The following is a 22,846-nucleotide window of genomic DNA, read 5'->3' as shown; positions in this document are numbered from 1 at the left end:
ATAGTACCTGTGATAACAGCGTCAGATGACTTAACCTCAAGCCTGGCTGGAAAAGCATAGCATCGGGGCTGAGCCCCACCACTCTGAACTACATCTCTAGGATAGGCCCTAGCTGGCTGGCCTCCACCTCTAATGGCTTGACCTCCACCTCTAGCTGTCTGACCACTACCTCTAGCTGGCTGGGCGGGCGGTGAAGCACCCAGTGCCGGGACCATGGCACGAGAACCTTGATGTTGTGAGCTACTTGATGCACGAGGGCAAAATCTAGCAATGTGCCTCGGATCACCACAGCTATAACAGGACCTCGACTGTTGTGCTTGCTGACCCTGAAACTGACTCTGTCGACCTGAGTAACCATCCTAAAAGCTATGGAGCGGAGGTGCACTAATAGGAGCTGGGGGTGCACTGTAGGCTAGCTGGTCGAAATAAGGCATATAAGGGCCACGTCTACCTGAAACATCGTGGGATGCCTATAGTGCTGAATGAAACGGCCTAGGAGGATGGCCTCTACCAAAATTACCCCTGCCTCCAGACGAGGCACCACTGAACCTACCAAACTGACGAGGCCTCTTATCAGACCCATGCCCTCTCTCTTGTGCAAGAACTATCTCGATCCTCCTCGCAACATTAGCCGCTACCTAAAAGGAAATCTCACTTCCGGTCTCCTTGGCCATCTGTAGCCTGATAGAGTGAGTGAGTCCCTCAATAAATCTCCTCACTCTCTCTCCCTCAGTAGGTAGTAAAAGGAGAGCATGACGGGCTAAATCCATAAAACAGGTCTCGTACTGAGTGACAGTCATACTGCCCTGCTGTAGACGCTCAAATTGCTTGCAGTAATCCTCTCTCAATGTGGTAGGGAGGAACTTCTCTAGAAATAGTCGTGAGAACTGCTCCTAAGTCATTGTAGGCGACCCAACTGGTCTGGTCAACGTATAATCTCTCCACCACCTCTTGGCGGATCCTGTCATCTGGAATACAGCAAAATCGACCTTATTGGTCTCAACTATACCCATGTTCCGCAATACCTCATGGCAACGGTCAAGATAATCCTGTGGGTCCTCAGAAGGTATACCACTGAAGTGAGCTGGAAAGATCTTAGTAAACTTATCCAGTCTCAATAAGGCCTTAGAAGACATGGCGGGCTTATCATCGGCCTGTGCCACAACAACTGGCTAAACTACCCCAACTGGCGGGGTTGTTGGAGCCTGATACTGGGGAGCCAACTGCTCCAGAGCGGGAGTAGTGGGAGTTTGTGCTCCTCCCCCAGCCTGTGAGACGACTGGTGCCACTGGAAATATACCATTCTGGGCCACGCCCTCCATAAGACTTACCAAACGGACTAGAGCATCCTGAAGCACTGGAGTAGCTATGAATCCATCCGGAACTTGAACTGGTCCAACCGGTACATTCTGAACTGGAACCTCCTTCTGAAGATCCACTTGAGGTTCCATTGTTGGTGCTGGTGCTCGAGCTCTGGGCTGAGCTCTGCCCCTGCCTCATCCTATGGCACGACCTCGGCCTCGACTTCTGCCCCTCGTAGGAGCTGCCACTGGGGGCTCTGGCTGCTGCTCAGCTGAAGATGCGGTAAGTGTTCTCGCCATCTGCGAGAGAACAAGAGTAGAAGAGTTCAATTAGCAATGAGAGAACAAAATCGCACGACAGAGAAGAATAGAAGTGAAATTTGTTCCTAAACTTCATAGCCTCTGGAAGATAAGTATAGACGTCTCCGTACCGATCCTCCAAACTCTACTAACTCTGCTCATGACTTATGAGACCTAGGCAACCTAGTGCTCTGATACCAACTTGTCATAATCCGGAATTCTCACCTTCGAGATCGTGATGGCGCCTAACATTTCTCTTGCTAGGCAAGCCAACGTTAGAGAAACATTAAGTCAATTATTATTCAATTCAATAGATACAGTCAATTAAACCAAAATGAAATAAAACCGAGTGCGAAATAACATAATTTCCCATAATATCTATTACAAATCGGATCTGGAGTCACAACTCACGAGCTCCTAAGATTTTCTACAAACAGAGTCTGAAAGAAATACAACTGTTCTGAATGAGAAGAAACAGTAAAATAGGAAAATAGAAGGGGACTCCAAGGTCTGCGGACGCCAGCAAATCTACCTCAAGTCTCCCGTAAGCAAGTCCAAGCTGTTACGCATAACGAACAGCTAGGGCCGATACCAAAATCTGCACAAGAAGTGTAGAGTGTAGTATGAGTACAACCGACCCCATGTACTCGTAAGTGTCGAGCCTAACCTCGACGAAGTAGTGACGAGGCTATGACAAGACACCCACATAATAAACCTGTGTAGATAACAGTATATGTATAAGGTAACAACAAATAACAGCTAAACATGTACTATTGGGAGGGGTACATACTAAGGGGGTACAAGATATAAGAGATACAGCGGAAATAATAACCCGAAACAGTCAATATGCCTTCAACCAGTAAAACAATTAGGCACAATGAAGAAAATGGCATGGCATCACCCTTCATGCTTTTACTCTCAACCTCACAATGAAACAATGATATTGCATGGCATCACCCTTCGTGTTTTTACTCTCACTCTCAATTTAAATCAATAGATACAGCACAACATCACCCTTCATACATTAACTCTCATAACATGACACGACATCACCCTTCGTGCATTAACACTCATAATATGGCACGACACTACCCTTCGTGCTTTAACACTCACAATATGGCACAGCATCACCCTTCGTGCTTTAACACTCTCCCTTACCAAATAACAATGAACAAACAATAACAGGGAGATAGGATCAACAAGAACAAGCCTTACTTCAACAATGGTTCAACAATACCAATCTCAACTTTGGAATTAATACTCAATTATCACAAAGACCCATAAACATGGTAAGAACGATCAGTTTAACAAATAACTAGTCTAAGCATGGATAACACGATCAAAGTAAGCAATAATTACAAGAAACATGTCCCACCCTCATGCTTTAACCCGATAACAACGCATAAGTACTTGTCACCTCACATATACATTGTACCCAACATCTAAACATATGGCAAATAGACAAACAAGTCTTAATCCCTCAAGTCAAGGTTAACCACGACACTTACCTCGCTCCAAAAGGTCCACTCAAAGCTCAATCATAGCTTTGCCTTTCAAACAAGCCTCCGAACCAATAAAATCTAGCAAATTACTAACCAAACGATTCAAATTGAGCCTTGGGAACTACCCACGATTGCAAAGGATTCAATTTAGGTCATTATTAAAAAAGTCAACAAAAGTCAACCCCGGGCCCGCTTGGTCCAATCCCGAAAATTGAATGAAAACCCGATTACCCATTCACCTCCGATCCCGGTTATGTAATTTATTTTGGAATCCGACCTCAATTTGAGGTCTAAATCCCCATTTTATAAAAATCCCTAATTCTACCCCAAACCCCCAATTTCCACCATGAAAACACAAGATTTTAGGTTGAAATCTTAGGAAATGAAATGAAAGATTGAAAGAAACTAGTTTATAATCACTTGCCAATGATTTGGGGAAGAAGAGTTCTTTGAAAAATCGCCTCTAGGGCTTCTAAGTTTGAACATTTGAGAGAATGAACAAAAATCCCGTCTAACTTCCATTTTGATCAGTTGCAGATGTCGCATTTGCGACCTGGGGTTCGCAAATATGAACACCACAAATGCGAAGAAACTATCGCAATTGCGAAGTCCATCCCATCTCTGCTTTCATCGCATTTGCGATGAATGGTTCGCAAATGCGAATTCTGATCTTCCGCAAATACGACTGTTTGATTGCAATTGCAATCCTATACCCCCTCCCCCCCCCACTTTGCAAATGCGAAGATTTGTTCGCAAATGCGAACTTGAAGTGCTCCAGCTACTCTTCGCAAATGCGAACCCATCAGAGGTCGCAAATGCGAAGCCTGACCTCGCAAATGCGAGATCAGAGGCTTGCACCAGAACTGAAACACACCAGCAATATTTCTAAGTCCATTTTCATTCAGTGGCCTATCCGAAACTCACTCGAACCCTCGGGGCTCTAAACCAAATATGCACACAAGTCTAAAAACATCATACGAATTTGCTCGCGCGATCAAATCGTCAAAATAATACCTAGAACTATGAATCGGACACCAAAATCAAATAAAATTTTCAAGAAACTTTAGAATTGCTATATTAACAACCGGACGTACGAATCACGTCGAACCAACTTCATTTCTCCCCAAATTTGACAGACAAGTTATAAATATAGTATTGGACCTATACTGTATTCCGAAACCAAAATACGGACCCGGTATCCAAAAAATCAAATATTGGTCAAACATTTCAAAGTCATTAAGCTTTTAACTTTCAAATTCCAACAAAGTGCGATAACTCGGGCTAGGGACTTTCGAATTCGATTTCGGGCATACGCCCAAGTCCCAAATCATGATAACCCACCGAGACTGTCAAAATATGAATCCAGGTCCGTTTGCTTAAAACGTTGACTGAAATCAACTCAAGTGGATTTTAAGGCAAAAAATTTATATTTTCTTAGTTTTTAACATAAAAGCTTTCCGGAAAAATACCCGGACTGCGCGCACAAATCGAAAAAGGCTAAAATGAGGTATTTAAGGCTTCAAAACGCAGAATTGGGTTCTAAAACATAAGATGACCTATCGGGTTATCACAAAAATCCTAGGATACACAAATTTGTCTGCGTAAGAAGAACAATGAAAGGAATTAGAAGATAGAGCAAAACCGTTTATAGTATAATATCAAGAGTCATTGATAAAAAGGTAAACTTGAAGCAATAATTAAGCATGAAATAGAAGAAAAAATCTATTCTAAATGAGTTGTCATCATTTTTTTTCTTTTTGCATTATTCCAACAAATAACAGGTCCCAATGTTTTCATTTCACATTTTTAAAAGGCCAAAAGATTTATTTTTTTAATCTGTATTAATTGATAAATCTTTGAATAGTTGTGATAAAAGTACTTTTGTGTTATATATTTGTGTTTAGTATTAGGTACTAGGAACAACAACAATTTTCATATAATAATTCTCTTAAGTCCAAGAAAATATTTTGGATAACTTTTTTTTTTTTTGTATTAGATAATAGCAATAACATCAATTTGGTATTTTTAAAAATTATTTATGTGATTTCTTAAAATTGCATACTCATTGAAATGAGGTGCACACAAAAAACATAAAAAAACGTACATGAAAACTAGATTACTATAAAAATGGAAGGATCTAATGTGAAAAATCGATAGACCAAAATGCATGCACATATAAAGTTGCACGATTTTCTAAACTTTTAATTAAACACTCATTCTATAATATTTGTGTACAAAAGATCAGTATATATTCTAATAAATACTACTCCTTAGATACAAATTATCTCGTTACCTTTTGGCAAACTCTTTAACTCAACATCAACTTATAGAAGTACTTATGAAAGGACATCATGTCAAGTTACAACATAATTTTAGAGAATAAGAATAAATTATGTTATAATTTGTTATTAATTTTTTTATCAAGTATATTTTATTAATTATATACCACAAGAAAGAAGAAAATCGGATAACTTCAATAATTGGAGGTAAAGTTTGAAGTTATAATGAGACATCTAAAGTATGAGGGATTGGAGCAAGACTTATTCATTTATTTTAGCTAAATCGGATCAATTCAATATTTTTGAGGAACCTATAATTTTTTATTTTGACATTTATTTTATAACTTATATATATATTAGTTAATAACATTTTATGTAATTTCTTAAAACATATGTATTCAATAGTATAAGATATAGACGCAATAATTTATTCTTTTTATATACACTTTATATTAATTACAGTATACAACGCATGTAGACTAATACTAATGTTACTAAAACACTCTCTATGGTTGACATGTATTTGTAAAGCATATGAATTATGATCAAAATTCGATATAGTCTATCACGTGTTACCTTTTGATGGTGAAGCTGCATCAACATTGATAGTTTCTAGTGCGTAGATACCTTAATCTCATAGAATTTCTTACCTTAGAGAATTTCATTCTTCCTATAATTAACACTCAACACCCACCCCCCAAAACCCCACCCCACCCCGCGCCCCTCCCCTCTTTTCGCTACTCTGTTTTTCATCATTATCTATCATCAAACATCATCATCCTTTATTTTCCATTGTATATATTTAAAACACGCACACACACACTGAACTTGGTGTTGTATGTGTAAATATTCAACGCAGAATTTGTGAAAAAGAAGAAGAAGAAGAAGAAGAAGATAAAAGGGGAAGTAATTAAATAGAAAAGAAAACAAAAGATCGATTAAACTCCACCGCCTTTAGGTACCCCAAGAATTAATTTTTCTTCTTATTTTTGGTTAAAAAGTGATTATGGGTCTTGTAATTTTCATCTTATTACACTTTTTAATCATCTGGGCAAAGGCTATTTATCCTCTACAGAAATTGCATACTTTGTGCTTTTTCCTATTGCTTCAAGCTGATCACCTCCTTTAAATTGCAGAAACTATGTATAGATGTTTGTATGTGTATGTATTTGCTTAAATCACTCTGGACTTTTTTTCTGGGTGCTTTTTTTTAAAGAGGCTTTTTAGTCGAAAGAATGCATTTTTTGTTGTTGCTAATTCTAGTGTTTTAACGTTGATATGTTCTTCTATTGTAATGGATTTAAGTTATACACTGACTTCTTAGAGATTCTTTTACACTTAGCAGTGAAATCTAACCTATTATAGCATGTTAGTTACCGGTAATTACCTTATAAATAACCTGATTCTATAAATATTTTTTACACCGTTAATTGTGGCAGAGCTAGAGTGCCGAACCCAGCAGCTTTGGTTCGAACCTTGTATTTGTCTTAAAAATCCATTGAATATGTATAAATTATTAATTTCGAACCCAGTAACTTAAAACAATTAGAATCTCGAACCCATAAGCTTGAAATCCTAACTCCGCCTCTGCCGTCAGCGTGCATAACATAAACTCACTCTATTGCTATAAGCATGTACTGTCTGTTTGTTCTACTACATGATCAGCATATAACACTATGATGACTACGTTTGGGAGGTTCTCCTTGTTACCGGTTAATTTATTGTGACATATTTTGTAATTCATAACTAGAGAAGTCCAAAATTTTGTTTCCATGGATTAATCAATGAGTGGATTATATCCACAACTTGTGCTATTTATACAAGGATAAATTGGCCTTATGAGTCCTCTATATCCATTTTGCTTGTTCGAAATTTTTATCCAAAATTTTGTTTAGATGGCTGAAAAAACTAAACCTGTTGATGTTCGGTGCATTTGTGAATGATTATGGGTTGTTGAGAGAGAAGTGCTTATAATATTGACAGGACTGCGTTATAGAACTGGCTTGGTGTTGTTTAATGGGAAACCGGGGGCAGAAAAGAACTGAAACTGTTGATGAACTGCCTGCCGATAAGCGAGCCTGTAGCTCCACGGAATTCAGGCCAAGTACTTCTAATTCAGTGGTTCATACTACAATGAGTTCTATACACGAAAGCAACAATGGCGATGTGGACACATCATCATCAAGTTCAGGGTCAAGTGAAGGTGGAAAGGACTCTGCTTACGGATCTTGTGAATCTGATAATAGCTTCAGGGACTATTACAGGCGGCAATCGCTGGACAATCAGGGCAAATTCAAAGGAATTTTGTCAAGTTTGAGCAAGGAATTATCTGACGAATCAGCACTGTTGGCTGCTCTTACTGAGCTATGTGAATTGTTATCTTTTTCCCCTGATAGTTCGATTTCAAACTTAATGGCAGATTCATTTTCTCCCATTCTTGTAAGATTGGCTAGACATGAGAGCAATCCTGATATAATGCTATTAGCTATCAGGGCAATGACTTATTTGTGTGAAGGTCATCCTCGTTCTTCGGCCTACCTAGTTAGACATGATGCAGTTCCTGCCCTTTGTCAAAGGTTAATGGCCATTGAGTACTTGGATGTGGCTGAACAGGTGTGCGAAATGGTTTATCAATAATTTATCTTCTTTGTATTAAAGTAAATAGTAGAAAGCTTTATAGGTGGATTCTTGTGGTTGATTTTTTCTTCTTCTTTAACATAGTGTTTGCAAGCACTGGAGAAAATTTCACATGACCAGCCGATTGTTTGTTTGCAATCTGGGGCTATCATGGCCATTCTAAGTTATATTGATTTCTTTTCGACAAGTGTGCAGGTAAAGCAATAACATTAAGAATCTGCTATTGATAAACTGATGAATTGAAGGTTGAGAAGTTGATCTTCTTCTCTTTGTTTTTATTTATCTGTTTCAGAGAAAGGCACTCTCAACTGTAGTAAATATTTGTAAAAAGCTTCCCTCTGAATGTCCGTCACCTTTGATGGATGCAGTTCCCATTTTGTGTAATCTTCTTCTATACGAGGATAGACAGGTATAATTTGTTCCAAGAACTGTTCCTTTATTGATTCCTGTTAATTATTTAGTGTTACAATTTTATAACTTTGAAATGGTTTCTTCATTTTTCAGCTTGTTGAGAGTGTAGCCACTTGCTTAATTAGAATAGTGGAGCAAGTATGTCGCTCTTCCGATATGCTGGATGAACTATGTAAACACGGTCTGGTTCAGCAAGCCACACATCTCATACAGTTGAATGGTCGAACAACAGTTTGCCAATCAGTTTACGTTGTAAGCTGTTGTGTGTTTTAGTTGCAGTCATCAGATATGAATATCCCTTGTCTACATTCTTCATTGTCTTGGTTTAGAAGTAATTTTTTCCCATGTTAGGGTTTAATTGGGTTACTTGTCAAACTGGCTGCTGGATCTATTGTGGCCGTCAGGACTCTCTTTGAACTTAACATCAGCCGCATATCAAAGGACATTTTATCCACTTGTGACTTCTCACATGGGGGGCCTTCTACTCTGACGGTTGATGGGCACTATAATCAGGTCTTGGCTTTACATAGTTTCCTTATTCTTTTAATTGTTGATTGTTAAGTTATTTTAAATGAAATTCTGTTTCGCAGCTATACATGTGAAAAGGGAATTGTAGCATAGATTTGATCACAAAGAAAAAAAAGAAGCAATGGGGAGTTTTCATGTGAAATTTTTTTGATTAATCATAGTTCTTGGTATGTTATCTACTTACATCTGGTAGTCATGAAACCAGTTAAACTTTTGGTTTCTCAAAGACTGTTGGTAACTTTGACCAGATAATTCTCTGTTGCCTCGAGCATGGTTTTTGTGCTTTATCTGTTGACTCATTCAAAGGCGCTTGCTCAGATTTTACCTGTCAAGTTGAAAAAAGAGAGGGACCAATAAGGTTGCACTATAGTTTTTGAGTGATATCAATATCTTCTTTTTTATGTGGAAAATAAGTGATCCGTCATGGCTTCATTCTGTTTTAGTATGAACTCATGGATTGCTATTAGAGGAGCTGCCGGGTGTTCTTGTTGGAACAGATAGAATGTGGAAGAGTGATGCTATCATGATGAAAATTTAATATTATTCAAGTGTATGATCTGGAACAACTGCATAGTTAACCAAGTTTATGGAAGCTAAGAGCTGTGGTTAGATTATGGTTGAAAGGGCTGCTTCTTCGTTTGAAAGAGAAGGAATAAGAGTAGTATGAATTAATAAAAGGGAGTGTAGAGGAATACCACCATAAATTTGATATGCAAGTCTTGATTTTTTATCAAGTAATTATAATTTTGTTGATACTGGGAAAGCTCCTATATACAAGAGGTATGCCAAAAGTAGAGAATCGGTAGAAAGATATGATTCTCTATGAAAGACATCCAATCGTCTATACAATTAGGAACCTCATGGGTGTACCAAAAAGACATTAAAAACAGGAGGCTATTTCTCAGATGGCATTCATAAGAGGCAGACAGACTATGGATGCTGTCCTAATTGCCAATGAATGCATTGATACAAGGAAAATAAGCAAGGAACCTCGGATATTATGCAAGCTGGATATAGAGAAAGCATATGATCATTTGAACTGGAATTTTCTTCTAAAAACCCTCAGGAAAATATGCTTTGGTGGAAGATGGATTAATTGGATAAAATTCTGCATTTTTACTGTGAACTTTTCAGTACTCATTAATGGAGCACCAGCTGGTTTTTTCCTTCTCAGAGGGGTCTGAGACAAGGGGATCCCCTTTCCCCTTTCCTATTCATTATTGCCATAGAAGGATTGAATGATATGTTGAAAAGAGCTCAGACAAATAATTGGATAAGGGGCTTCAATGTGAATTGTAGGGCTGATAGCAATATGATGATTTCCCACTTGCAGTATGCCGATGACACCTTGGTGTTTTGTGAAGCTGATAGAGAACAACTAAAAGTATTAAGGGTGATCCTCATTCTCTTTGAAGTCATTTTTGGGCTACACATAAATTGGCACAAAAGCTTCATTTATCCGGTCAATGAGGTAATGGAGCTACAAAGTCTTGCTATATTCTTGGTGGGAATGTAGGTGAATTACCTACTGTATATTTGGGGATGCATTGAGAGCCAAGAGCAAATCAAAAGGAATTTGGAATGGTGTGCTGGAGAAATGTGAAAAGAAGCTAGCAAATTGGAAGAATCAATATCTATCTATGGGGGTAGACTAATCTTGATTAATTTTGTACTTGATGCCATGCCTACTTATATGATGTCTCTATTCCCAATTCCAGCCAATGTAGTGAAAAGAATTGATGCATTAAGAAGAAATTTCTTATGGAAAGGCAACAGTGAGAAGAAGAAGTTGCATCTGGTTAAATGGAATTCTCTTACTACTAGCAAGAAGAGATTGGGAATCAAAAACTTGAGAGTCTAGAATCATAGTTTGATGATGAAGTGGCTATGGAAATTTGCGGCAGATGAGCAATCACTGTGGAGAGAGGTCGTTAGGGAGAAGTATGGAATGGAAGGAAAATGGACAACCAAACCAGTGAGAAGTCCATATGGTGTCAGTTTGTGGAAGTCAATTAGGAATTTGTGGCCAAAAGTGATTAAGAAGTCCAGATTCAAAGTAGGAAATGGTATGAAAATTTCCTTGTGGGATGACAATTGGTTAGGCCAAGGTCCATTGAAGCTACTTTTTCCTGGCATATATACTTTGAATCAACAACAACAAGCAACACTAGATGAGGCATGGACTAATCAAGGTTGGAATCTTACCTTCAAAAGACTTCTAAATGATTGGGAGATTGACAGAGTAATAGAGTTTTACAATACTTTGGAGCTATTCAGTGGAATCAACTCTAATCAAGATCTCATCATATGGCAAGAGAATAGGCAGGGGAAGTTTTCTGTTAAGTCTGCTTATAAGGAATTCAACCTGTCTAATAACCTGGTTGGATGTTGGCCATGGAAGATGATATGGAAAGTAAAAATCCCTTACAAGGTTGCTTGCTTTACATGGTTACTAGCAAAAGAAGCGGTTCTAACACAAGATAATCTAATTAAGAGAGGTTTTCATTTGTGCTCTAGATGTTACTTATGTGGAGAGGAGGCGGAGACAATTAGTCATCTCTTTTTGCATTGCAAATTCACTGTTCAAATATGGAGGATTTTTATCAATTTTAGGGGAATTTTATGGCCAATGCCGGGAAGAATTCTTGATGTTCTAGCTTGCTGGAATAAAGAGGGCTACCTTTCTAGTTATAAAGAGAGATGGAGAATTGTCCAAGCTTGCATATGGTGGACAATTTAGGAAGAGAGAAATCAGAGATGTTTTGAAGACAAACCCAGTAACATCCAGAAGACGAAGATGAAATGTCTAGCTCTTTTCTATTTTTGGTGTAAAGGAAAGTTTTTGGAGGATCATAAATCCATTTTTGATGTGCTAGATTCCTTGTGAGAAGACCAAGGATTATAAGTGTTTTAATTTTCTTTTTGGGCACTCATTCTGTAATTATGGGTGACTTCACAAATTTAGTGAAGTCTATATATTAATATACAAATATGTTACCTTCTCAAAAAAAAAAAAAAAGGAGGCTATTTCTCAGATGTACAAAATCAAGCTCTTTCCATTCAAAAGGTCTCCTATTTCTCATCCTCCATACTATGCTAATTGAAAGAATTAGCATTTTATACCTTTTAGTCTTAGATTTTAGGAGAGGGAAATAGGAAAAGACAATGGTTGAAAGGTGGCTGAAAACCAAAGAAGAAAAATCACTTCAACGTTTGAATAGGAGTTATATGGATCTTTTCATATAAAAACATTGTAAATCATGCGTCTGATCGCTGAAACAAACAGCTAGCATACAGTGGTGGGATCATCAGGAGTTCATCGTTTTGTGCCCCTGCTCAATTATGATGAAATAGTGCTGAACTTTGTCTGTCGGTCAAGTAACTTCTTTTAGTTTTGTTTTGTTTAATATCAGTAGATGTTCCATTACTTTTGGGGTTGTAGCAATTCCACCCTATTGGGAATACCTTCAATTACATAAGCATTAATTTGAAGTGTTTCTTGTCTTTTGGTAGCTATGTATAAGTTTAGAATGTCAATTTATGAAATGTCAGTGCCTTGGCTCATATCTTGTCAGATGGTTATGTCTCTACATGTGATGATTGCTGAAGCAGTAGAGTTCTATTGTCTTCCTCAGGTAGACGAAGTTCTCAAGTTGTTAAACGAACTTCTTCCTCCCATATCCAGAGAGCAGAATATCCAACTAGCTGCAGACAAAGAACACTTCCTCATCAATCACCCTGATCTTCTGCAGAAATTTGGCTTTGATTTATTTCCTGTGTTAATCCAGGTGGTTTCTCTTATATGTGGTATCTACATTAGTTTGCTATAGTTTCTAGCATTCTTGCTTTAACTAACTTTTTTTTAATCATCGAACAGGTGGTCAGTTCTGGTGTAAATTTATATGCTTGTTACAGCTGTCTATCTGTTATCAATAAGTTAGTTTATTTCAGCAAATCTGACATGCTTGAATTTCTTCAAAATACTAATATTTCAAGGTGAGATGGTTTCATTTACTCCCTGCTTTAAGCAAAATCTTAATATCTTCTTTCTATTAGGCGAAACTGACTTCTCTGTATCTAGCAGCTTCTTAGCTGGAGTTTTTACTCGCAACGATCCTCATGTTCTGATACTAGCCCTTCAGATTGTTGATAAGCTTCTAGAGAAGCTCTCTCATGTTTTCTTGAACTCATTTGTAAAGGAAGGTGTTCTCTTTGCTGTTGATGCACTTCTTTCTCCGGAAAAATGTTCGCAGTTTCTATTTTCAGATGAAACCTGCCAAGGATCAGTACCATGTGCTGCAGTAAAATGTCTCTGTTTTGCTTCTGAGTCTCCAACAGGACCCGAAGCAAAGACCTGCAAGATAGAGAAAGAGACTCTTCAAAATCTTGCTAGGCATATCAGGACCAATTACTTTGCAACAGACTCAATGAATCCTGATTTAGGAATAACCAATGTTCTACAGAAGCTGAAGACTCTCTCTTCTGCATTAACTGATCTGGTCCACAAAGCTAGTAGCAGCATTGCTCCTCTTCAAGAGAAAGAAGACTTGTACCCTGTTTTGCATCAAATTATGTCAGAGTTAAATGGAAATGATGCCATTTCCACGTTTGAGTTCATTGAAAGTGGAGTTGTAAAGTCTCTAGTGAATTACCTTTCCAATGGCCGATACTTGGGACAAAAGGTAGATGGTGATGGTTCAGTAGATCAGCTGTACATTGTAGAAAAGAGATTTGAGCTGTTTGGTAGATTACTTTTGTATAACTCAGTCCCTCCTCTGGAGGACTCCACCTTTCTTGCACTGATAAAGAGATTGCATAGTGCACTTTCCTCAGTGGAAAACTTCCCAGTCATCTTGAGTCATGCATCTAAGCTACGAAACTCGTATGCTACTGTCCCATATGGGCGTTGTACTTCATATCCTTGTCTGAAGGTCCAGTTTGTGAAGGGAGACGGGGAGTCTTCACTTGGAGATTATACAGAGTGTGTTGTGAATGTAGATCCTTTTTCGCCTTTGGAAACAATTGAGGGATACTTGTGGCCAAAAGTGAGTAGAAGGAAAAGTGAGAAGTTGAAACCTCCCACTCTGGCTACGGAGGATGAGTCATCGTCTCGTTCATCACAAGATGTAAGCACGTCTCAAGGCAAAAGTCCAGGACCCATGGAATTGGACACCACATCCACCAATGCCCATGAAACGCAGGTTTGTTTATCAAAATTTTATTTGTACTAATTGCTTCTCAATCTGTTATGTTTACATCTTTTATTTAATGGTAATGAGCTTCCTTCATTCAAAATTCTTACGGTTTTTTCTCAGGAGGTGAAGAGTAACTTACAACTATCTGTTGAAGCGGAAAGTATGGACATAGAAAAAACAAAGAGCGATTCAATGGATATTTCAAATATTAATGCAGTAAGTCTTTATCTTTGGTAATAGTTTTAACAAGTTATTTCTTATGTATTTTTAGCATGTCCTCAATTTTTTCGTTGCAATGGGTGGCACTTTCTTTATCTTGTAAGTGATTCTATATTGCGGTTTAAATAGCTGCGGAATCTTATTGACTATGTCAAGTCAACGTACTCCTCTGTATTCTAACATATCCCTGATGTTATGTTCTGATGTTGCCTTGAAGGAGTCTTTGGAGAAAGGAAAACTTTGTTCGTCTGAAGATGATAGTAGCACAAGTTTAGGGTGTACTGGATGTTCTGATGATGAAGATGTTGCACCTAAATTGATATTCTACTTGGAGGGACAGCAGTTGAACCAGAAGTTAACCCTATATCAAACTGTACTCCACCAGCAGATTAAAGCAGGGAATGACATCATTACTAATTCAAGCATGTGGAGTCAAGTACACAGGGTGACCTACAGAAGATGTGTGAGACATAAACCAGGATGTGCTCAGAGTTGCAAACACGTTGTAGATTCTACTCCATCTGGGAAACCTATAATGTGGTGGCAGTACACCCCATTTTTCTCTAGCATGTTTAGCTGCGAAATGGTTGATCTTGAGAAATCAAGTCCAACTTATGAAATCTTATTTCTTCTGAAAAGCTTGGAAGGCATGAACAGGTTCAGTTTTCATCTCATGTCTCATATAAAAATATATGCTTTTGCAGAAGGGAAGACCACCGATTTTAGTGATATAAAGGTCACAAATTCTGATCTCCCTCAGAATGAATTTGCGAACTCTAAATTGACAGAGAAACTAGAACTGCAAATGAGGAATCCTTTTTCTGTTTCCATAGGTGGCATGCCACCTTGGTGTGGACAGTTGGTTAATTCATGCCCCTTTTTGTTTGGTTTCGAGGCAAGATGCAAGTATTTCCGCCTGGCTGCATTTGGTCAACCGCCAATCCATCCTGAACCGTCATCTCATAATACGGCAGGGGGTATGAGCGGTAGGCATCAAAACAATGGTGGCCTCCGCCGGAAAAAAATCTTAGTTCATCGAAATAGAATTTTGGATTCTGCAACACAGATGATGGACCTCCATGCCGATCAGAAGGTTGTCATTGAGGTGGAATATAGTGATGAGGTTGGTACTGGTCTTGGCCCAACCTTGGAATTTTTTACCTTGGTCGGTCATGAGTTCCAGAAGATTGGGCTAGGGATGTGGAGAGGTGATAGCATGGCTAGTGGAACCATGAGTGTAGAGCAGGAATCTGGAATGCTCTTTTCTTCTTTTGGTCTCTTCCCTCGCCCATGGTCACCTTTATCCCGTTCGTTAAGTGGCCTAGAGTTCTCTGAAGTGCTGAAAAAGTTTGGGCTTCTGGGCCAGATAGTTGCAAAGGCTCTCCAAGATGGCAGGGTTTTGGATCTTCCTTTATCCAAAGCATTTTACAAACTTGTTCTTGGGAGGGTATGGTCCATGTTTTAATAGGCCACTTTGTTAGTTCTGGTTCTTAAGTTTTCCTTACGTTCTCTTCTTTTTGTAGGAACTCACGGTATATGACATCCAGTCATTTGAACCCGAACTTGGTAGGGCTCTCCTAGAATTTCAGGCTCTTGTTGAAAGAAAAAGACATCTGGAATCACTATCTGAGGGAAAACCATCGTTAGACCTTGAACTTAATTTCGGGAATACGAAAATTGATGATCTTTACCTTGACTATACTCTTCCTGGCTATCCAGATTATGTCTTTAATTCTGCATCCGATGCAAAAATGGTTAGGCACTCTACAAGTTGATGCGTGATATTTTGTGCGATTCTAACAGGCTAATCATTGAAGTTGATGACTTGCTTTCTAGGTTGACATGTCTAACTTAGAGGAATATGTTTCACTCATTGTGGATGCTTCTTTAAATTCTGGGATATCAAGGCAAATTGGAGCATTCAAGTCGGGCTTTGATCAGGTCTGTGTCAATCAAACCATCTTTAAGTATAATCTCTTGTAGTTATAGATCTGCAACTATAGTTTGCATCAGGGGAAAATCAATTGAATGATTTGTTAGTTACTCTCTGGAAGTTGCAACACCAGAAATTTGTAAGAAATTCCATGTATGTTTTCATCACATTTTAAGATTTGCTGGTCTTTTTGACCAGCAAATCTTAAAATGTGATGAAAACATACATGGAATTTGTATAACATTCTCAAAAAAAATTAAAAAAAAACATTCTCAAAAATATTTGCTGGTCTTTTGAAGTATGCGTCATCCGGCACATGAACACTAGCAAGCCAGTTAAAGTATTTAGATATTAGCTCGCATGTAAGGGAACTATCCAGAAAATTATGTATTTTAAAGATCGTGCTATTTCATTTGCATTTGAAATACTATGCCAGTGTTATTTCTTCTTATTGAAATGGCAGCATTTTGGAGCTACTTCATCAAATTAAATGAGAAAATCAGTTGTCCCACATATCTTATATTGCCATAACATTTGGTTGGAACTCTAAAAGTAGTTCAAATGTTACTCATTTTTTCCTCTGAAGTCTTCGCCTTTTCTATAGCAGTACAATATCAGTCCTCTTAAATGTTGTCGATTCCTCAGGTTTTCCCCATCAAACATCTTCAAGTATTCACAGAGGATGAATTAGAGCGACTGTTGTGTGGAGAGTGTGGATTTTGGAACGTAAGTTTTGCTTCCCGAGCAGCTATTGATATTACCTTAAAAGCTCAATTTCCTGTTTCATTTTCACTGATTATCATTCTTTTGTGCAGTCCAATGAGCTTCTGGATCACATCAAGTTTGATCATGGGTACACTGCTAGCAGTCCTCCAGTTGTAAATGTTTGTATCCATTCTTATCTTTTCAGATTTTATTCATGGAACCAATTGCTTCTTATGACAATTGACCTCCTGGAAATTTGCAGTTACTCGAAATTATGAGGGAGTTTGACAGCAAACAACAGAGAGCATTCCTGCAGTTTGTGACTGGTGCACCTAGACTGCCTCCAGGGGGTCTGGCATCTCTAAGCCCAAAGTTAACAATTGTTCGGAAGGTCCGTACAATGTAGATATCCTGAGTGCATAATATAGTCCAATTGACAAGAGGAAGATATTTCTTATATTATGTTGCTTCCTGCTCTAATGTCAACCTCTTTTGGTTTGTCGCAGACTTGCAGCGGTTGGGTTGACGCTGACCTGCCTAGTGTGATGACATGTGCCAATTATCTGAAGCTACCACCTTACTCTTCAAAAGTCGAGTCCTTTCTCTTTCACTGCCTTGTGTGAGGTCTCTTTTGTTTATTATTATTTGGCAAAACAAATAACTTTGTTTATTCTCTCTAAATTTTGCAGGGGAAAATGAAGGAAAAACTGTTATATGCCATAACTGAAGGACAGGGCTCATTCTACCTTTCATAGGCTCGCTGTCTTGGTCAATCAGGTACATAGCTTGTGAATATATAGTTCAGAGTAGGTGGTGGCTGTGTAAATTCGTGACGTAGGAGAAGAATCACGGCAGCGGGTGGTTGGTTGTGGAGTTGAACAAGGAGCCGATTACTGCTGCTGCACTGACTAAAACTTGGTGGTTGTGTAAATCAATGGTTAAGTAGTATAATAAAATAGTTAGTCCAGTTCTTAAAGGTGAATTGTACAGTGAAAAGCTCTTGTGGGGTTTTATGCTTGGTTCAGTTAGTTTTTGGTACATATAAACTATGTACAGGAAACAGTTGCAGATTATATATTCCACTTAAGGTCGGTTTGATGGAGGATGAAAGTGAAATAGGTTAATTTACTCTCTTATTTTGTTTCGTTTCGTTCTTTTCTGTTCTTGAGGTTACAGCGTGATGGAAGTATATTTGCTATGTAACTTCAACCAAATTGCAAGATTTTTATAGCAATTGGTTGGACAACAGCCTCTTGCAGAAATGTAGGGTAAAGCTGCGTACAATAGATCCTTGTGGTCCGGTCCTTCCTCGTATCCCGTGCATAGCGGGAGCTTAGTGCACCGGGCTGCCTTTTTTTTTTTGTTGGACAACAAGAAAATTTACTTGGTCTGAAGGCCAAAACCACAACCAATAGTTCCCTTCAACATTTCTTATGAAGGAAACTTTACTTTGTTCTGCTACTAAATTTGGCTTTCTTTCCATAATAGTAATGATTTGGTCACAAGAGGATTGATCAAACCAGTGATTATGGCTTAAAGGAAATGGAGGGTCAAAAATCTTTATTCTGATTCCTCTTTCTTCAATTGGATGCCCCCCTATTTCCACCAAAACAATTCTGTGAAAACTATGGGTACCAAATTATTAAAACTTGATATATGCGATTCTTCAACAGTTTAATCATATTTCTTTCAAGGGTTAGAGTTGCCTAATTTGTTACAGAATCGACCTTAGACCATAAGGTGCATGTTCTACCAAAAACGGGAGATTTGCGTGATTTGCCCACCGGAAACAGGAGTTAACACCATATATCATTAAAATATTTATTTTTATCCTGTATAGGTATATTCCAAAATAAAATAATGTGTATTTTGAATTAGAATATTATGATACGTTTGGTTTGAATACTATATTCCAAATTAAATTATTATAGTATGTTTGGTTTGAATATTGAATTCTTGAGTAGAATAATATGATATGGTTTGGATACTATATTCCAAATTAGAATATTGTGGTATGTTTGGTTTGAATATTGCATTTCAAATTAGATTATTGTGGTATGTTCGGTTTAGATTGCATTCAGAATTAGAGTATTGTGGTATGTTTAGTTTGAATATTGTATTTCAAATTAGAATATTATGGTGTGTTTGATTTGAATTGTATTTCAAACTAGAATATATGGGAAGATTTGGAGATATAGAGTGTAATATTTTTGGAATATTTGATGTAATTTCAAAACCTAGATATATGATAGAAAGTGAATCTTACATGAATTATATTATAAAACTTCCCCAAAACACTCCTCCTACTTTTCCTGCAGTGTTTCAACATAATCAATTAAAAATTTGGCTAAGCAAATAAAATCATAAAGAATTTTTTTATTAAAATGTATCTCACACTCCTTCTACTTCTCCGGTAGTTTTTCAACATAATCAATTAAAAAATTGATTAAGCAAATAAAATCACAAAGAAATATTTAATTAAAATGTATCTCTTACTTTATATCACATCTCCATTCGATCCATGAAAATTTCTTTTGTTGTGGTTTCCAAGAAGTGTAAAACCAGAAAGAAATAGAAATGATTAAAAGCTAATTTGTTGCTCGTATGTTCTTTCATCATGTCAGCCACACTTTCATTTAGTCACTTTGATAGTCCAAACATGTGTCATAATCTAGGCAAACTCCAAGTCGAAAAATATCTTTTTTTGTATAAAAATTTCTAAAAAATGAAATCAACAAAATAAGGTAAAGTACAAGAGCCACCCAATAAATGATTGCCAAACAAGAGGAAGGGAATATCCCATGACGTAGTTCATCCCTTCTCCACCCAAAACCCCCTTTTAAACCCTAAAAAAATAACAATATCTCATACCACCTTATCACCATTCCCCCAATTTAAACACTGCTCCTTCCCCCTTTCTCCTCTTCTTTCCCAAATGTTCAAGAATTCATGACAACTCTACTACCCCCCACCCCCTCTTCCTCCTCCCCCACTTCACCATCTTCTCCATTTCCCTTCTCCCACAAAAATCTTTCTTTCCACTTCACTTGTAAAGCTACCAGCTCATTTCAACCACAACCAACTTCAAATTCCTCAAACCCCACTTCCTTAATCACTTCCAAGAACTCATTTTTAGCTTCTCCTGATAATACCCTTTTGACCCTTTTGCAACAAAGGAAAACTGATGAAGCTTGGTTGTACTACACCAAGAATCTTGATCAACAACAACTCCCTAACCCCACTTGCCTTAGCCGTTTAGTTTCTCAATTATCTTATCAAAATTCCACTGTCAGTCTCCGCCGTGCTCAGTCCATTATCCAACGCCTCCGCCACGAACGCCAGCTCCACCGTCTTGATGCTAATTCCCTTGGTCTTCTTGCCAGTGCTGCAGCTAAAGGTGGACATGTTCTTTATGCATCTTCTATTATTAAGTCTATGTTAAAATCAGGTTATCTTCCACATGTTAAAGCTTGGAGTTCTGTTATTAGTAAACTTGCTTCTTTAGGTGATGATAGTCCAATGGAAGCTATAAAGATTTTTAGTGCTGTTACTAAAAGGATTAGAAGGTTTTCTGATCCTGCTGTTGTTAAGCTGTCAAAACCGGATACAGCTGCTTATAATGCTGTGTTGAATGCTTGTGCTAATCTTGGTGATAAAAATAGGTTCTTGGAGTTATTTGATGAGATGAGTGAGTTTGATTGTGAGCCTGATGTTTTGACTTACAATGTGATGATTAAGCTTTGTGCAAGAGCTGATAGGAAGGATTTGCTTGTGTTTGTATTGGAAAGGATACTTGAGAAGGGAATTCCGTTGTGTATGTCGACGTTTCAGTCTCTAGTTGCTGCGTATGTTGGTTTTGGTGATTTGGTAACTGCTGAAAAAGTGGTTCAAGCAATGAGGGAAGGGAGGAGGGATCTTTGCAAGATTCTAAGAGAGGCCAATGAGGAAAAGCTGTGTTTGAGTGACACGGATGTGTTTGAAAAGTTGCTTCCGAATTCTGTTAGTTCAAGAGATAATGAGCCACCTGAGTTGTCTCGAGTATTTGAACCGAATTCTAGGATGTATACGACTTTAATGAAAGGTTATATGAACGCAGGCCGTGTTACGGATATGGTGAGGATGCTCGAGGCTATGAGGCATTTAGGCGATATTGAGAGCCACCCGGATCATGTCACTTACACAACGGTTATTACTGCGTTTGTGAAGCAAGGTTTAATGGATAGGGCACGCGAGGTGCTGGCCGAGATGGCCAGAATTGGTGTGCCTGCTAATAGAGTCACTTATAATGTTCTAATCAAGGGATATTGCCAGCAACTGCAGATTGACAAGGCAGAAGAGCTGATTAAGGAGATGGTTGATACTGGAATAGAGCCTGATGTGGTTTCCTATAACACAATTATTGATGGATGTATATTGGTAGATGACAGTGCAGGAGCTCTTTCTTACTTCAATGAGATGCGAGCGAGAGGTATTGCTCCGACCAAAGTAAGTTACACCACTTTGATGAAAGCTTTTGCCTCGTCTGGTCAGGCGAAGCTAGCTAACAAGGTATTTGACGAGATGATTAAAGACCCTCGAGTTAAGGTTGATTTGGTCGCTTGGAACATGTTGGTTGATGTATACTCTAGGCTTGGAAAGGTTGAGGAAGCAAAGAGTGTGATTGAGAGGATGAAAGAAAATGGAATTTACCCTAATGTGGCTACTTATGGTAGTCTTGCAAATGGAATTGCTTTGGCTAGGAAGCCGGGAGAAGCGCTTTTGCTTTGGAATGAGATAAGGCAGAGGTGCGGGATGGGAACAGGAGAGGAGTCTAATCCTTCTTCAGGTCTTCCACCATTGGAACCTGATGAAGGATTGTTGGATACTTTGGCAGATATATGTGTTAGGGCAGCTTTCTTCAAGAAAGCTTTGGAGATTGTTGCTTGCATGGAGCAACATGGGATACCACCAAATAAGACTAAGTTTACTAGGATCTACGTTGAGATGCACTCGAGGATGTTTACCAGCAAGCATGCATCGCAAGCTAGACAGGACAGGAGAAAGGAGCGAAAACGAGCAGCTGAGGCATTCAAGTTCTGGTTGGGATTGCCCAACTCTTATTATGGAAGTGAGTGGCGCCTTGATTCAGTAATTGACGAAGAATATGCATCTGAGTAATTGAAGGTGAAATGGATCAGGTGTTATAGAACATAGATATTATACTTGAATATAGATCTGAAAGTTTGTTATGTTTATACATCTGAATAAATTTGATACAGCTTTCTACTCAATTCTAGTATAGTTGGACAGCAGGACTTTAATGTAATGAAGCCCTGATTTAACCATATTGTATTCCATCTTTGATAAAGAGCAATTATACTTTTATGTCCTCAACTTGTTTGGGACGAAGGCGTAGTAGTACTAGTAGCTATTGTAATTAGTACTTTTATGTGCTACCAAACTTCATGAGGCATATACAACTACAAGAGTTCCTGTTACCGTACCTATTCATGTTCAAGACTTTCGCCTCTCACTATTAAGAATTGTGGTGGGATGAATAAAACCCCTCTACCCTTAACCAAAGTTCTCAGGTTCAAGACCAGGGAATCGAAAAGATCCCGGTAGAGAGCACTTCCTCTTTAATGAATCTTACGTGGTGTGAATCTAGATTAGTCGGGGCCCAAAACAAGTATCGAACACTGGGTGGAAAACCCAAAAAAGAAAAGTTCTACCACTCGGAGTATAACTTTGCATCATATGGTTCTTGTTTCATTTAGCATAATATGCTTCTTGTTTTAGCCTCTGCTGCAAGTAGAAACTCAACTCAGGGGTACACCCTTAGCTCCCCTCCAAAAGG

At 38.2% G+C, this 22,846-nt stretch overlaps 2 protein-coding genes across 3 annotated transcripts; both read left to right on the top strand.

Moving 5' to 3' along the window:
* The first annotated feature begins 6,097 nt into the window (after nt 1-6,097).
* On the top strand, nt 6,098-18,112 carry LOC104114086 (E3 ubiquitin-protein ligase UPL4). Of its 2 annotated transcripts, none has more exons than XM_009624447.4 (18): nt 6,098-6,340; nt 7,366-7,995; nt 8,104-8,214; nt 8,312-8,428; nt 8,524-8,682; nt 8,782-8,943; nt 12,594-12,746; nt 12,836-12,954; nt 13,043-14,159; nt 14,274-14,369; nt 14,593-15,819; nt 15,896-16,126; nt 16,209-16,313; nt 16,951-17,031; nt 17,121-17,189; nt 17,273-17,401; nt 17,517-17,600; nt 17,700-18,112. In XM_009624447.4, exons 2-18 carry the CDS (start codon nt 7,399-7,401, stop codon nt 17,763-17,765), a joined length of 4,623 nt encoding a protein of 1,540 aa, XP_009622742.1. In that variant the 5' UTR covers nt 6,098-6,340; nt 7,366-7,398; the 3' UTR covers nt 17,766-18,112. The 2 variants fall into 2 exon arrangements, with proteins under 2 accessions (XP_009622742.1, XP_009622740.1); XM_009624445.4 differs by having other exon boundaries at nt 6,099-6,340; nt 14,590-15,819.
* Nucleotides 18,113-19,864: 1,752 nt separating this feature from the next.
* On the top strand, nt 19,865-22,383 carry LOC104114087 (pentatricopeptide repeat-containing protein At3g09650, chloroplastic). The gene has a single exon (XM_009624448.4). The coding sequence runs from the start codon at nt 19,960-19,962 to the stop codon at nt 22,165-22,167; it is 2,208 nt and encodes a 735-aa protein (XP_009622743.1). The 5' UTR covers nt 19,865-19,959; the 3' UTR covers nt 22,168-22,383.
* The last annotated feature ends 463 nt before the right edge of the window (nt 22,384-22,846 follow it).

Source organism: Nicotiana tomentosiformis, chromosome 7, assembly GCF_000390325.3.
Source record: "Nicotiana tomentosiformis chromosome 7, ASM39032v3, whole genome shotgun sequence".
In the NCBI taxonomy this organism is placed as follows: Eukaryota; Viridiplantae; Streptophyta; class Magnoliopsida; order Solanales; family Solanaceae; genus Nicotiana; species Nicotiana tomentosiformis.
This window is presented reverse-complemented; position numbering and strand designations above follow the sequence as displayed.

Coding starts and splice junctions, on each gene's coding strand:
- LOC104114087 (XM_009624448.4), top strand. CDS start 19,960: ATGACAACTCTACTACCCCCCACCCCCTCTTCCTCCTCCCCCACTTCA.
- LOC104114086 (XM_009624445.4), top strand. CDS start 7,399: ATGGGAAACCGGGGGCAGAAAAGAACTGAAACTGTTGATGAACTGCCT. Junction 8,215..8,311: donor TCTTTTCGACAAGTGTGCAG/GTAAAGCAATAA, acceptor TATCTGTTTCAG/AGAAAGGCACTCTCAACTGT. Junction 17,601..17,699: donor TACCACCTTACTCTTCAAAA/GTCGAGTCCTTT, acceptor TAAATTTTGCAG/GGGAAAATGAAGGAAAAACT.